This window comes from Gambusia affinis, linkage group LG03 (genome assembly GCF_019740435.1).
Source record: "Gambusia affinis linkage group LG03, SWU_Gaff_1.0, whole genome shotgun sequence".
NCBI classification, from domain to species: domain Eukaryota; kingdom Metazoa; phylum Chordata; class Actinopteri; order Cyprinodontiformes; family Poeciliidae; genus Gambusia; species Gambusia affinis.
In genome coordinates, this window is record NC_057870.1 from 30,338,675 (window position 1) to 30,352,973 (window position 14,299).

Genomic DNA, 14,299 nt, shown 5'->3' on the forward strand with positions numbered 1-14,299 from the left:
TTTCTTCTTTCCCGGGATGATTTAGTGAAGAAATCAGAAAAATAATCTGCTGTTGGTTCAGATTTAAAATGTCTACAGAAGATAATTATATATTTTTTTACAAAATAATTTTTCCTCACAAAAGAGAGCGGACCTCCGGTTACTGTACTGAATCCAAACAGGTAACAATGAAAAGAATAAAAACCCAACCAGACTGTAACAGAACAACCAAATATTAAGCATTAAAGCAGCTTCAAAACAATCCGATCAAACAGTAACAGAAGAAAACGTCTCCAAAGCACAAAATTAAGAAAAATACATTTTTCAATTTCTCATTGTGGAAAATTATTAGAAGCCGTGCAAAAACATAATATAGAGCAATTAGACCATTATCTGAACTGTAACATTGATGTTGGCTCAGGTTAACACAACCAAAATGAAAAAACATTTTGTTCAGGGGAAAGTTTAATCAAAACCAAAGGAAGGAAATTATGGGACCTGTAAAACAGAATCACCCAGAATTATTAAAATATGGGATGTCCCGATCAGAGACGCAACTTTTCATTGGATAACTGATGTGCGACTTAATTTAATGTACCTTGTTTGAAAACCTCATCACAGTTTGCATTAAGAATTAAATTTATAGATAAAGAGAGAGATGGTATTGGCTGGTGCAACCAGAGAGCAGAAAGCAGCTGAAACAGTTGTCATTACATTTTATGACGTTCAACCAGAACTCAAATAAAATTGGGTATAAATCAAACAATCAATGAGTCATATCACAGCAGAAAGTCAACATTTTAGCATTAGCTTAGCGCTTTTGCTAACAGCCATTTTCAGCAGCAGAAATAAACAAGTTAAACTGCGCATTTCTGTTAGCATTCACCAAAACTCTGGGAAAGACTTTGGGGAGACGGTTGGTTAATTTAATACTAAGAAAAAGAAATACTACGATGGCCAACAGGTGCAAACATGCAGCAAACACATGAATGATGCGAACTCCAAAACACAAATGCAACAGAAGAACCGCTGCAACAAACCTTCCTCCACAAAACCAACAATTAGCAAAACAAATGCAAACGCAAAATGTTGCAAGTAGCAAAAACTGCAAATATGTAACACACCAAACTTTCTCCACAAAACAGAAGTCCTCCAGACCAGTAGGGGGAGTCTGGAGTAGGAAGTATTACCTACATAAATACCCAATTGTGCTCAGTGAAAAAACACCTAAAAGTCTAACAACTTTTCTTCCTTCTTTCTAGTGGAAAACCATAAATATCAACATCCCATCTTTACCTGGTGCCATAGGATTTGTTAGTCGACGCCCCCTAGTGGTCTGGAGGACGTCCATTTTGTGGAAAGAGTTTACTGCTTGCAATTGTTCCCATGTTTTTATTTATATTTGTTTAATGATTCTATTTGTTTATTTTTCTGTTTCTGTGTTTTGGAGTTTGCATCATTCATGAGGTTGCATCTGTGATCCACCATAAAATACTGATGCAAAATGTCTGATTTTACTGAATGTGCATGATATTGATTTCCATGAAGCATCCGCTGGAACTCAGGGTTTGTTTATCGAATCTGATGAGTATTGGAGACAAAAACCTGGATCGGGACATCCCTGCTAAAACTATCCTAAATCTGACTTAAAAACAGGTTTTTGTTTGACTTTTTTCCAAATAAGATTTTTCATAATTTGGGTTTTCTGCCTTAAATCTAAACAGGCGAGGTTTAAACTTTTGATTTCGCTGTTTTAGTGTGAACAAGGCACGGTTCTTCAGATGTTTGGAAAGAACAGCTGTCGCAACAACAAGACGGTTTGTGCTTTTAGGGAGGTAGAAGGCCCCGAAGGCACTCTGAAAAACACTCTTAATTTATTAATTATACACAAAGATTAACAAAAGGAAAAAAATAAACGACTGAGATAATAATAAATGTAAAAGAGATGGCGGCCTCCTACATAAACAGGGGCAGGCAGAGTTCTCTGGGTTAGTTTTTCCTATTTCAACTTGCAGCAGAACAGGAGGATTATTATTATTGTTAATATTATTATTATCTTTAAGCAGCACAATGAGATTAAAACCACAGGATTCCTCTTTGGAGCTTCAACGACATTCATACACTGCAAAAAACCAAAATCTCACCAAGTATTTTTGGTCTAGTTTCTGGTGTAAATATCTTAGAGACAAAACTAACAAGTCGCTTTTCAGCAGGAAAAGTGACTTATTATGAGCTGGTTCCAGATCAATAATCACTTAATGCTGATAGAAAAGTGATGCCTACAAGTTAAATGATCGGCCAGGATAACAAGATATTTTAGATCAGAAAAAAATCTCTTGTTCCACTGGCAGATTATTTTATTCACTAAATGGGAAAAATGTTTTGTTTCCAGTAAAATAATAAAATTAGTATTTATTCCTCAAAATTAATGAATTAAAATTAGATTTTATTTGCTGCTGAAAAGTTACTTTTGACTTATTTTGTCTTACTTTACTAAGATATTGGCACTAGAAATTAGAAAATATTTGATTTTGTGTTTTGCAGTGAAAATTTATCATGCTGCTGATTTCATGGATTTACAGCCTGAGTTATAAAATCATACAATTTAACAGACACTAATTTAATGCATTGTTGAGATAAAACTCTATTTTCTCTGTTTTCAACAACAACAAAAAGACTAATTGTGAAAATGTGTTGTTATATGTGAAATAATCTGCAAGTGGAACTGGAACAATTTCATCAACATCAAGGAGTTGTTGAGTGAAACCAGCTGCAGTATCTGGATGAAAAGTTTCTTTTCAGTTAGTTTTGTCTTATTTTAGTTTATAAAGATATCTGCAGTAGAAATTAGAAATATCTGGTCAGAGTTTGTGTTTCTTCAGGTTTTGTGTTTTTGCAGTGTAGAGGAGGGGAGGGGTCGGCTGTACAGGATGTTGGGAAACGGCGAGCAGCTCCTCATGATTGGCTCGTCAGCGCGAAATGACGGAGCTGATTGAGTTGTACGACGTGCCGCCGTTGCAGGTGGGCGGGTATCCGTTGGGCGCGCCGCTCAGCGCCTCCATGTTGACCCTGAACACCGGCGACGCTTTGAGCAGGAAGTCCGCCGCGTCCCGGCGCCCCAGCTCCCGCAGTTTGATCATCAGGACGCCGACCTTGCTGCCGGCCCTGCCGCTCCACTCCCGCAGCAGCGCCGCCGTGGGGCTGGGTGGCAGCGGCTGCGCGTCGGCGTCCGATGTGGCGCCGCCGCCGCTGTGCTTGGCCACCAGGTCGGTGAGGCCGAGGTTCATGGCCAGCAGACACCAGTCCTTGCCCAGCGCGTCGGGCGGGTCCAGCATGCGGCACAGCTTCCTGCGGGCCAGCAGCGGCACGTCGGCGATGTGCACGTCGGTCCCCAGAACGCCGCGCTGGTAGACCTCAGCGCAGCCGAACGCCAGGATGCTGCTGAAGCTCTCGCGATAGCCGCCCATGGTGTTGGTGAGAGAGGTTTCGCGCTGGATCTGGGCGCGGCAGAAGTCTTTGGGCTGGTACACCATGATGGGGGCGTGGTGCTCCCGCAGCTGCTGCGGGCTCAGGTAGTACCGGGCGGTGAGCAGGCCCGGCAGTGTGGAGGCCAGCAGGTTCTCCGTGATGCTGCACACGGTGTCCAGCAGGGCGTAGCACTTGGCCCGCTGAGACTCGTGGCCGCGCACCTGGATCTCCACGCCCTGGCCGTGGTTCACCAGCAGGATCATGGCCTCCGCCCCCACCTGGCTCACCTTGGCGCCGTTGGTCCACAGGTGAATGTCTCCGTCCGAGTCGTCGGCGCCGTCCTCCTCGGGTTTCTGCTGGTGGCTCCAGCGGCACAGGTTGACCTGCAGCTTGTGGAACAAGCCGCAGGGGAACGGCGTGAGGTGCTCGGCGGGGACGAGCCGCACGCCGCCGTAGATCAGCGCGTCCTCGTCCTCCTCCTCCGTCCACGAGCGGTGCAGGCCGTTGGTCTTGATGAGCGCCGGGACGTCCACCATGGACGGGTTGGTGATGTCTCGGGCGCAGACGTCCATGGCGTCCAGGATCTGCAGCAGCTCCTCCACGTCGCTCTCCGGCGCCAGCGCCTGCACCTCCTCCAGCCTGTAGCGCCCCCTGTAGTGGTGGATGGCCTTGGGTGTTTCCACGGACAGCAGCTTACCGAGGACGTTGGTGCAGAGCCAGCGAGGCTCGAGCACGACGACGTCCTGCACCGTCTCGCTCTGCATGATGTTGATCTGCAGGAAAAACAGAGGAACCTGTTGAGGCTTTTACTGATGAATTGAATCATTTAAGGAATAAACTGCTTGTTTTTTTTCTTTTTTCTTTCCCACTTCTACCCAAAACACCAAATTAAATAGCCGATTATTCCTCCTTGAACAGGTGAGAATTGCTCTATGGCCGATACAAAACATGTTCATTACATTTTTACACAAAATCAAAATTTTAGTCTGAGCTCCTTTCAGAATGAACTTACATTTTTGACTATTTTCTATGTTCCCATTAAAAGGAAAATGTAAACTATTCCAGTTTTCTCTCATTATTTTGACTTTCAGAAAATTTTTACTTCACTTGGAGAAAAAAAGAGAAATCTGAAAAAAGTAAAATTTCTAAGAAAAAAGTTAAAATTCTGATATTAAAGTCAGAAATCTTTTCTTTTTTTTCAGCAGTCCTAATCCTCTTCTGTACCAGAGGCCTGTTTGACTCAAAACCTTTCATGTTTTGAGTCAAACAGGCTGACTAAACGTTCCTGACTCAGCAGTGCGCCCTGGTGGCCAGTCGTGGTACTGACTGAACTGGTGACCAGAATGCTGAATAGGTTGGGTTCTGGTGCGGGACGCCTCACCTCCCCCATGCTGTGCAGCTGCATGGCCAGAGTCCGGAGGTGGTCCTGGCTGACCAGCGGGTTGATCTGCTCCTGGACGTCGCTGACAAACTGTTGCCATGACGTCAGCTGGTTCGGCCCGCTCAGCTTCCTCCAGGACGGCAGCGCGGCCAGCAGGCGCTCCGACAGCTGCGTCATCGGACCGCACCTCTGCAACGATGGAGAACGGGAAGGGAAGAGCCTTTCTGTTTCATCATGCTTCATGTCAACACAAATACGCCAATGGATTAGAAAATAATACTCTTTAAACCTTTAACACACCGGCATGAGTTTGTAGTACAGATGTTTACTACAAAATGCTTTTATTTTGAAGGCTGCTGTTGCTTTCTTAACCACGCTGTCGTGTCAAACAACTTTCAAGAAATTCAAGGGACTTGTGTTAACCTCAGTAATACTCTAACAAAGCCAAAGAAATACACTTTAAAACTGTACATATATTCTGTGAACTTAATTACTGCTAGATGTACAGATACTCTGTGCGTTCAGATAAAAAAAACAACTAAATATGTTTAGTTGTGATACATCCAGGAAATGCTGCAGTGGCCTTCAATCTCACTGCTTCTGTTGGCTCATTAAAACTCAAGGATGTTATATGCTTTTAAAGAAATGCTGAAAAATGTAGTTTTGAACTTATGCTTTAATTTACACTCAACTTTAATTTATCTCAACAGACTGATGCTGCTCTTTAATGAAAAACCTGTTTTGTCCATTTTTGTTCAATAAAAATAAAAAATACCCTAAAACCTTATGATGCTCTTTCATAAAGCACGTTTTGATAGTGCAGTAGCTTTGTGCTCTAAATGCTGAAGGCTCTGATGTTTGCAGACATCTTGAGGACGTTTGGACTCGTTTGGACTCACAGAGATGATGCTGGTGCGCAGCTCCTGCAGGTGACTCCTCAGCAGCTTCAGGTCTTTGGAGTTTGATGCTCCGGCGTCCATCACAAACAGTTTGTCGCTGATCTGCAGATCGTTCCCAAACCTGGAAACCAGAAGAACTTTTACCATTTCAGACCAATCCAAACGGGATTTTCTTCAGTTCCTCCCATTTGTTTCCATGTCTGCAGTTAAATCAGCCTGGCAGGCAACTAGGCTTTACTTCTCCCCGCCAGGCTGATTGTCTTTAATGTATTTTTATTTGTTTTTTTTTATTAATAAATCAGTAATGGAAGACTTTGGTTTCCTATTTCAGAGCAATCTGAATTAGATTTTCTTCAGTTTTATCACTAAAGCATGGTTGGCCGTATTAACGTTCTGAAGGTTTTCTGGGGGAAACCCAGAAACCTCTGTGCCGTTTTGTGCTGTAGTTTGATTCCTAACCTGTTCCTGACTTCCTTGAGCAGCGCTCGCTCTTTGTCGTAGCTGAACTCTCCAGAGAACGCCCTGGTGATGTCGGCCAGGTCGGCGTGCGTCGCCACCAGGACGACCGGCAGCGGCTGCTGGATCCGGCCTCCGAAAACTGGACAGACGGAAAATCAAAACATCACCAACATCAGTAACGTCACAGACAAACTTTGTGTTTACCTGCAGACCACATTTCAGCAACAAGGGAGTAAAAGTGCTTTACATCTTAAAAACATCAAAATTATGAAACAAGCAATAAATGTTACATTTTAATAAGGAAATGCAGATCAAATATGCTGATCAATGTTCATTACTATTAATCAATTTATTTTTAGCTTTGAGTCGAAGGAAATCTTTTGTAGTTTTCGGAAGTTTGTCTTCAGGTGATGAAAGGCTGAATTTGTAACCATTTTTATGTGACCTTGAATGCTCAGCCCAGATTTTTGGCCTGATCGCTACTATCTAGATGTATTAACTGGAGCTGCATGCTGCCTCTACATCAGGGGTGCCCAAAGTGTGGTTCGGGAGCCATCCGCGGCCCTTGGAACAACTCAGTGTGGCCCCTGACTGCAGTTCAAGAATGGTCGAAATTTGGTCTTCCTTTTTTTTAGAATGAGAAATTGATGAAAAAGCAGATTATTTCACATATAACATGAGAAATGTGTGTTTATAAGTGAGATAGTCTGGCAGTTAAACTGGTAATTTTCCAACAATATTTAGGAATAATTTACTTAAAACAAACTCCTGTGAGTGAATGCAGCGTGCGTTACCGATGTTGTCCTGCGGCGGGGTGAGGGCCTTCAGCAGGTTCAGCCAGTAGGTGATGTGGCCCAGCTGCGTCTCGTACGGCTCCTCCAGGCTGAACAGCACCAGGTGGATCGCCGTCACGTCGTTGGCTGCAAAGTAGTCGTAGGAGCAGTGGTAGACGGGGTTTCCTGAGAACTCCCAAACGCTGAAATCACCAACACCTTCAGAGGAAAGGAGGAGGTTACCTTACACCCTAACACATTGAAGAATAACTGTCCTATGGAAGCACATTCATGCCATAAAAGAAAAAAAAAACTTTAATACATTAAAGCAGTGTTTCCCAACCCTGGACCTCAAGCCTCACTGCCCTGCATGTTTTAGGTATTTCTTGCTTCAGTCCAGTTGATTTCAATTGATGACTGATTAACAGGCGTTTGTTGAACTGCAGTCAGTTGAATCAGGTACATTAAAGCAGAGAAACCTCTAAAACCTGTAGGACAATGTGCCTGGAGGACCCGGGATGGGAAACACTGCATTAAAGAATATCTGTCTATAGAAGTACATTCATGCCATGAAAGAAAAAAATTAAAGCCCAATAGGAAACCATAATTATGAGTTTTACAGTAATAATTTTGAGTTTTAAAAGTCAGAATTATGCAATAAGATCACATTGTTTCTATAAGGACGCTTACTCCAGTATCTGTTATAATTCTGAAAGTCATAATTCTGACTTTCATGGCAGAAATGGGCTTCCATACCATACAGATGTCTGTATTGAACGGTAAAGGTGAATTTCCGGGGTGTTTTTCGCAAGCCTCTCACCGTGGATGTTGGCGTGCTGGATGTCGATGGCCTTGGTGGCCTGGTCGTCCGCCGCCGACAGCGCGCTGTGGACGGGGGAGAAAACCTCCAGCACGCCTTTGGTCAGGCTGGGCTCAAACATCATGCTGCGACTGCGCACGCTCACATTCTCACAGCCGGGGTAAAGGTTGGAGATGCTCACAGAGACTGCAGAGGAAGAGAACCAAACCTGAATCTGCAGAATATTTACCAACCGGGTCCGGCTGGGTGAGACTCTGGCCAGAGGATTTCTCTGCAGTTTGTTTCACAAACATCGACTCCTGTTTACATACTTCACCGCATTTCTTCAGAGTAGCCAAAACATTTACTCAAGTAAGAGTCGATTTACCTCATAATGAAATTACAAAAGCAAAAAGGACAGTGCAGAAAAAATACTCCTAAAAGTAATTTTTTACCCCAAAAAGTTACTCAAATAAATGCAACTAGTTTCTACTAAACTCTGTCTCTCTTGTCTAGACTTTCTAAGTGAGAAATGTAGCAACTCGTCAACTCTACTTCATTCTAAAAATACCAAATTAAATAATAATTAATTTTTTTCCTCTTCTTGATTAAAAAAATGAGATTTAAATTTTAGGGGTAAATATTACAAACCATCAAGATGTAGCTCTCAAAACAAAATGAACAGGTGTGATAATGTAGATTGTTTGTTTAGCAGATCGTTAAACTTTTGGTATTCATCTGAAACATCATACTTTCACCACCTGGGGGCGCTGTTTTACCACAAATAAATCCACTTTTTACAGACGTGACATTTGAATTTCCTTTACGCTGCAGAGCCACACCTACACGCTGTTTTCCTGGTTGAAAACCTTTTATTCTGTTTGTTTACTTACATCCAGTCACACTTTACTAAAACTGGATAAATTTTATTAAAAGTTAAACACTCAGATGATGGGACAGAAGTTTAAATTAACTATTTAAAACCTTAAAAGTTGCCTACAGAGAGTTTAATTAGATTTTTTATTATCATAATAAAATCATTTGTCTCCTGCAGACAGAATCAATAATTTCCCTCATATCCTGTTCAGTTGTTTAAGGCCAATGTTTCTTTTTAATCATCTGAATTAGTGCTCGTCATTTTTGTAAAAGTATAAACCTTTTTTTCCCCCCAATATCGGTCTCTTTCATTCGAGAGAGAAAATGAGATGTTATTTTTTTCAGTTTTTCAATATTTCTTTTTAAATATTTGCTACCTGCAGGCTTGGAGTTGACGGGGGAGTTGGGGAGTCGCGCTGAGTTGGTCAAGCGCGTCGTCCTGCGCCTCCTGAAGAAGCTGCGCAGGATGCCGCATTTCAGCGACTCCAGCAGCGTGCTCTTCCCGGACCCGGAGTGTCCGAACAGCTTGAGTTTGATCCTGGGCTGGATGGTCTGGGTGGGGCGCAGCTGCTGGATGTAGCTCAGTTTGTGGTTGTCCTGGTAACGAGGAGGAAGAGGAGGAAGAAGAGGAGGAAGAGGAGGAAAAAATTAATGTTTGTCTGCTGCTTAAAATCTACGGAATATGACTGTATTAATGCAATAAAAAAAAAAAGAGAATAAATAACATGAGGACAAAAGCATATAATTATGAGAATAAAGTCGTAAAATTACAAGAATAAAGTCAAAGAATAATAAGAATAAAGACAAAATAATATGAGAATAAAGTTGTATTATTAGTCATAATATTATGATTTTATTCTGGTCATAAATTGTACAAGTGTATAAAATATACATTTTGTACAGTTTTGGCTTAATTACTGTTCCCTGATTTTAGTCCATATATCTAGTTAATGATTAATAGATTACTAATATCAGTTGATTATTTCAGTAATTTGATTAATCATAATTAATTTGATCAATCATTTTATCAATATTTAAATTTAATTTTCTAACTGACCTCAAGAAATATTTTATTGTCAGAAAAGTTGAAATTTGCATGAGCTGCCATAATAAACAGAAATGGATAAATGAATCATATAAAATCAAATAAATCAAACTGTGCCTGTAAAACTCAACCTGAAATCTGTTTTTGGACGGATCAGAAACCAAAGCGAACGCTGCGCCCAACATGGCTGCCAGTGAAACGCTGGTGAAGCAGTGAGGTCGTCCTGCAAGCATCGGCGATGAGTCAGGATCATCATGGCCTCCAACTCTGAGTGGGACGTGAAACGCTCCACCTGGCTGAGTGGGACGTGAAACGCTCCACCTGGCTGAGTGGGACGTGAAACGCTCCACCTGGCTGCGCTGCTGCATTCACCAAACGGACGTCCTGATTCCACTGACTGTGGCTCACAGAGTGCAGCATCTGCGCTCCGTTTAGTTAAAGCAACATGTTGTTTTTTTTCATATCCTGACCTTGAGAAGAAGTCAGTCTTTATCAAATCTGGTTTCCGTGTGTTAGAGTCTTATTTTAGCTCAGCATATGCAGAGGATGACTGTTTTCACAGTTGCTGCTTTCATGTTTTCACGCTCTGCTCTGAATCTCAGCAGGTTCTCAGCAGGATCGCACTTTTATAGGAACCTTTCTGATTTTAAACCTTTTTCTAAACAAAGTTAGAAGGTTTAAGGTAAATAAAAATCACCTCCGATGATTCACTTCACTTCATGTAGTGTGGATCTCCACTGCATAAATGATGAGACGGCTTTAAAAATCAGTATTTTTCATCAACACATAATTTTATTAGATGAATTTATGCTTTGAATCAACCAGATGACTCAAAGCGAAATTTTGTTAAAGGAAGTCGAGTTTGTAGCTGGCATGGACACCATCTTAGAAAAATGGAGTCAGAGTTTTTCTGTGCTTTAACTCTTTTAAGTCAAAGACAACCTCAAGAAATATTTAAAGAGGGGCATAAAAATAAACATCGATAGAAACACGTTTAATGAGAGGCTTGTGAATCTGTGCACAAACACAAACCGTTTTGACCGTCTTTCTGCGCGTTGGGAGCCATAAACCTGCATAAGGAACCAAACGCCTGACTTCTCCAGCTCTGTGAAAACCTCCATCCTTCCTTTGGCAGACTGTGAACGTCTAACGAGTTTCTATCTTCGTCTCGACACCTTCACACCAAAATAGTCGAGTGTTGAGACTGTGAAACCTGACTCTGCATCATCATCCTACATTTAGGCTCATATTGAAACTCGAACAGACATTTAAAGCAATATTTAAATAGTTTCTCTTTTTTATAAAGTGTTGAAGTTTTTTTTACCTTCTTAAGTTTTCCCAATAAATCCACGATGTGTTCATGATGATCAGCAGAAGCCAAATCCTCGGCTGTTTTTCCATCCTGGAGAGAATAAAGACGACGTGAGAAATCAGATTATTTCAACACAACAAGTGTTGCAAGAATAAAATCAGACATTATTAGCATGTGGCCAATAATGTTTCACGCTTCATAAACCAGACGATTAGATGATTTATTGGCTTCATGTTATTCATAAAAAGAAAATGACAATTCATAAAAAGTTTCATAAAAAGAAAAGTTCATTTTACATTTAAAACATTGTTGCATTTTTATTAATTTAATGTAGACCCAACTATTAATGTTGTGCAATATGCAGGCGTAAAAGATTTTCAATTTATTTATTTTTTTTGCTATGGGAGACCAAAGCTAACTTCAGCCCAGGGCCCTTATTTTTCTAGATCCAGCCCTGCTGGGGCTGGATTTCTCATCTGGTCCACATTTGGTGATAATTACTTATTCAGAACCTAAAATACTAGAAAATGTACTAGGAAATTATTATCAGAGTTTCTATAAGATGCATATTTAGACTTGGTGTTGGTCCAAGTATTAAAAAAACTGAAGTTTATGGATTCTGGCAGCAGGATTCAGTCAGAATAACATTTAATTATGAAAACAAAACAAACACAAAGGCGACATTCAATAATATTAAAGTCTCATCTCGTCTTGCTCTCGGAAACCCAATATTGTCTTTCAGTTTCCACATATTTAAATAGGGAAGCTCTTATTCTTTCTGCTTTATACGTGTTTCACTGTTTTTCAACGTTGTTGTTATCGGAGTCGAGCCGTCCGCCGCCGTCCGCCGCCGTCCGCCGCCGTCCGGCTGCTGCAAACGGAGGAACAACAAAATCCCATCCCTTCTATTTTTCTAGTGTAAATGGAGAACAGCACCACTGAGCTGTAAGTTAAAATGTAAATGAAGTGAAACCAAACTCTGACCGCTTTAACGTGTCAGAGATTTCCTCAGACGGCTGCAGATGGAAGGTGTCACAATTACTACGACTGATGCTTGGCAACCAGCACCGAACATTTGGCTTGTTAATCACACAAACCGGAGGCAGAATCAGGTCCACATGTTATTACATAACTGTTGCTAAAGTCTAAAAGGACGATGAACAATTATACTCAGATTCAGTCATAAAAAGTTTCTGAATTTAAGACATTTATTGGTTTGAAGGAGAAAATCCCAGAAATAAACGGAGACCCTTCAGCTCTTCGTTCCTCTGCAGCATCACGACACAAAACAGCCGGCTGGAAAATGAATTAAACATTCCTGGATTAAACATGCATTTCACATCAGCTGTCATACAATTTTAACCACAAGATAAAAGAAAGAAAACCAAACGAGGAAGAGCTATCAATGGAGACCGTCTTTTTTTAGATTAGTCAGAAATTTTATAGGAAAAAATCTCAGACATTTTCTACAAAGAAACGTCTGGATGGTGGAAACAAGTTCAGATTAATCTCAGAAAGTTTCTAGACAAAACTTGGACATTTCTGAGACTCAGAGAATTTACACAAAGAAACTCTGAAACTTTGAGATTAACTTCAGAAATTTCCAAGAAAAACTCAAAAATTTCTGAGCTCCAAAAGTTTGTGAGAAAAAACCCTCAAATGTTTTAGATTAATCTAAAAAATATTCACAAAAGAGCGTGGAAATTTTCTGAACTCAAAGTTGAAAATGAAACATGCATTTAACATAATTTATTGTATAATATTAACCACAAGAGAGTGGAAGGAGAGGAAGAAAGAAAACTAGACGAGGAAGACCTGTGAGTGGAGTTTGTCTTCTACATCCTGGTGAAAGTTTCAGATTCATCTCAGAAATTTTCTAGAAAAACTAGAAAATTTCTGAGTTTTGGTCAATAAATGCTGAATTTTCTTCAGCATTTACTGAAACTGGTGAACACCTGATCTGGTTCTGGAAAAATCCAACCTCAATATTCAAACTAACAAACTGCAGCTCAGTCAGAAAATTACTAATTAAACAATCAAACAATTAAACCATTTTAAATAGGGAGATATTTTACTAAATAAAAAGACCGTAGTTATTTGCTGACTTACGTTTGTGACGGCGTCGATGTTTGCTCCGGCCAGACAAAGATGGCGGACGACCTCCAGGCTCCCGTTTCCGGCAGCCAGGTGGAGAGGAGTCCGTCCATGCTGGACGACAAAAGACAGACTCAGTTAGTTTTTACAGTGTGTTTAATAGTTTTTATTAGTAATTATCAGTTAAATTTGCTATTATTAGTTATAGTAGCAGTTTCAGTTTTTCATAGCTGCAGAATCTAAAAAAGGTTGAACTATTTTGATTATGTACACATTGATTAAGTAATTAATACTCAACAGAAGATAGTTTTCAAAACGTATTTATTATTATTATTGTTATTTTTAAACAACCAACTGACTGGCATTTTCTTCTAACTTTCGTCGACTAGCATAAGCGCCACAATCTGCTGAAATAAACTACTTGTGATGTAAAAAAAATGAATTTCATATCAGATCGAAAGGCTAATAAATAAATTTATAAACATGAATGTTTTAAGTGCAATAAGACATTTGTACTGGAAATTAGACCAACGATTCTTGGTAAGATTTTGTGTTTTTTCAGTGTATTTGCCATTTATAGAAAAATTAACCGCCAACCCAAAATGAAGCCTAATTTTATCTCCAGCTAGCTTCCATGTTTCTGGCTGTGTAAACGGAGGACGGCATCATTTCCACTCCCTCCTGCTCACCGAGCCGCTCACATCGTTTCCAGCTGACAGAGAAAACGAACGCAGAGCGTGACGCAGTCTGCCAAACGCAGCTTTACAGCAGCAGCGTTAATAAGGGACAGTAAAGCATAAACCCCTCCATGTCTGGATGATACGCATCACCACCCTGTCAGAAACGTTCCTGACTGACAGCAGAATCCGTTAAAATGAGAGAAGTGAAATCAGCAACGTGTGTGGGAAGCCGAGTCCAATCGGATTTAAATCGTTTTTATTCCAACAGGACGGATGAGAAGTAAAGTTTTAATGACACAATGGTGAAAACAAAATGTAACAAGCCTGACGTTCAATTCAACAAAAATGCATCTAATTAAAAAACTGATTATTTTAGTTATTGATTAAAAAGTTAGCACATTCTGCAGCCTTTTTAAATATTACAAATACATTTAAAAGTCATTTTATGTTTTTAAACAAAAAAATATAGGGGAGTGCCGTGGTGGCGTAGGGGATAGCACGACCCACATTTGGAGGCCTTGAGTCCTTGATGCG

The 14,299-nt window shown here is 40.6% G+C and overlaps 1 protein-coding gene across 3 annotated transcripts in view; it reads right to left on the reverse strand.

The window, feature by feature from the left end:
• dapk1 (death-associated protein kinase 1) overlaps nt 1-14,299 on the reverse strand; it is a 72,754-nt gene continuing 58,455 nt past the window's right edge. Inside the window, exons 18-26 of one of the 3 annotated variants that reach the window (XM_044112087.1) lie at nt 13,101-13,199; nt 11,004-11,081; nt 9,012-9,231; nt 7,780-7,965; nt 6,981-7,178; nt 6,187-6,325; nt 5,728-5,848; nt 4,829-5,017; nt 1-4,220 (exon numbers count right to left, since the gene is read on the reverse strand). In XM_044112087.1, coding sequence (XP_043968022.1) covers nt 2,949-4,220; nt 4,829-5,017; nt 5,728-5,848; nt 6,187-6,325; nt 6,981-7,178; nt 7,780-7,965; nt 9,012-9,231; nt 11,004-11,081; nt 13,101-13,199 — 2,502 coding nt within the window. In that variant the 3' untranslated portion in view covers nt 1-2,948. Of the gene's footprint in view, nt 4,221-4,828; nt 5,018-5,727; nt 5,849-6,186; nt 6,326-6,980; nt 7,179-7,779; nt 7,966-9,011; nt 9,232-10,707; nt 10,855-11,003; nt 11,082-12,152; nt 12,288-13,100; nt 13,200-14,299 lie in introns of those variants that run through there. The other 2 variants (XM_044112089.1, XM_044112088.1) reach the window with 2 other exon arrangements.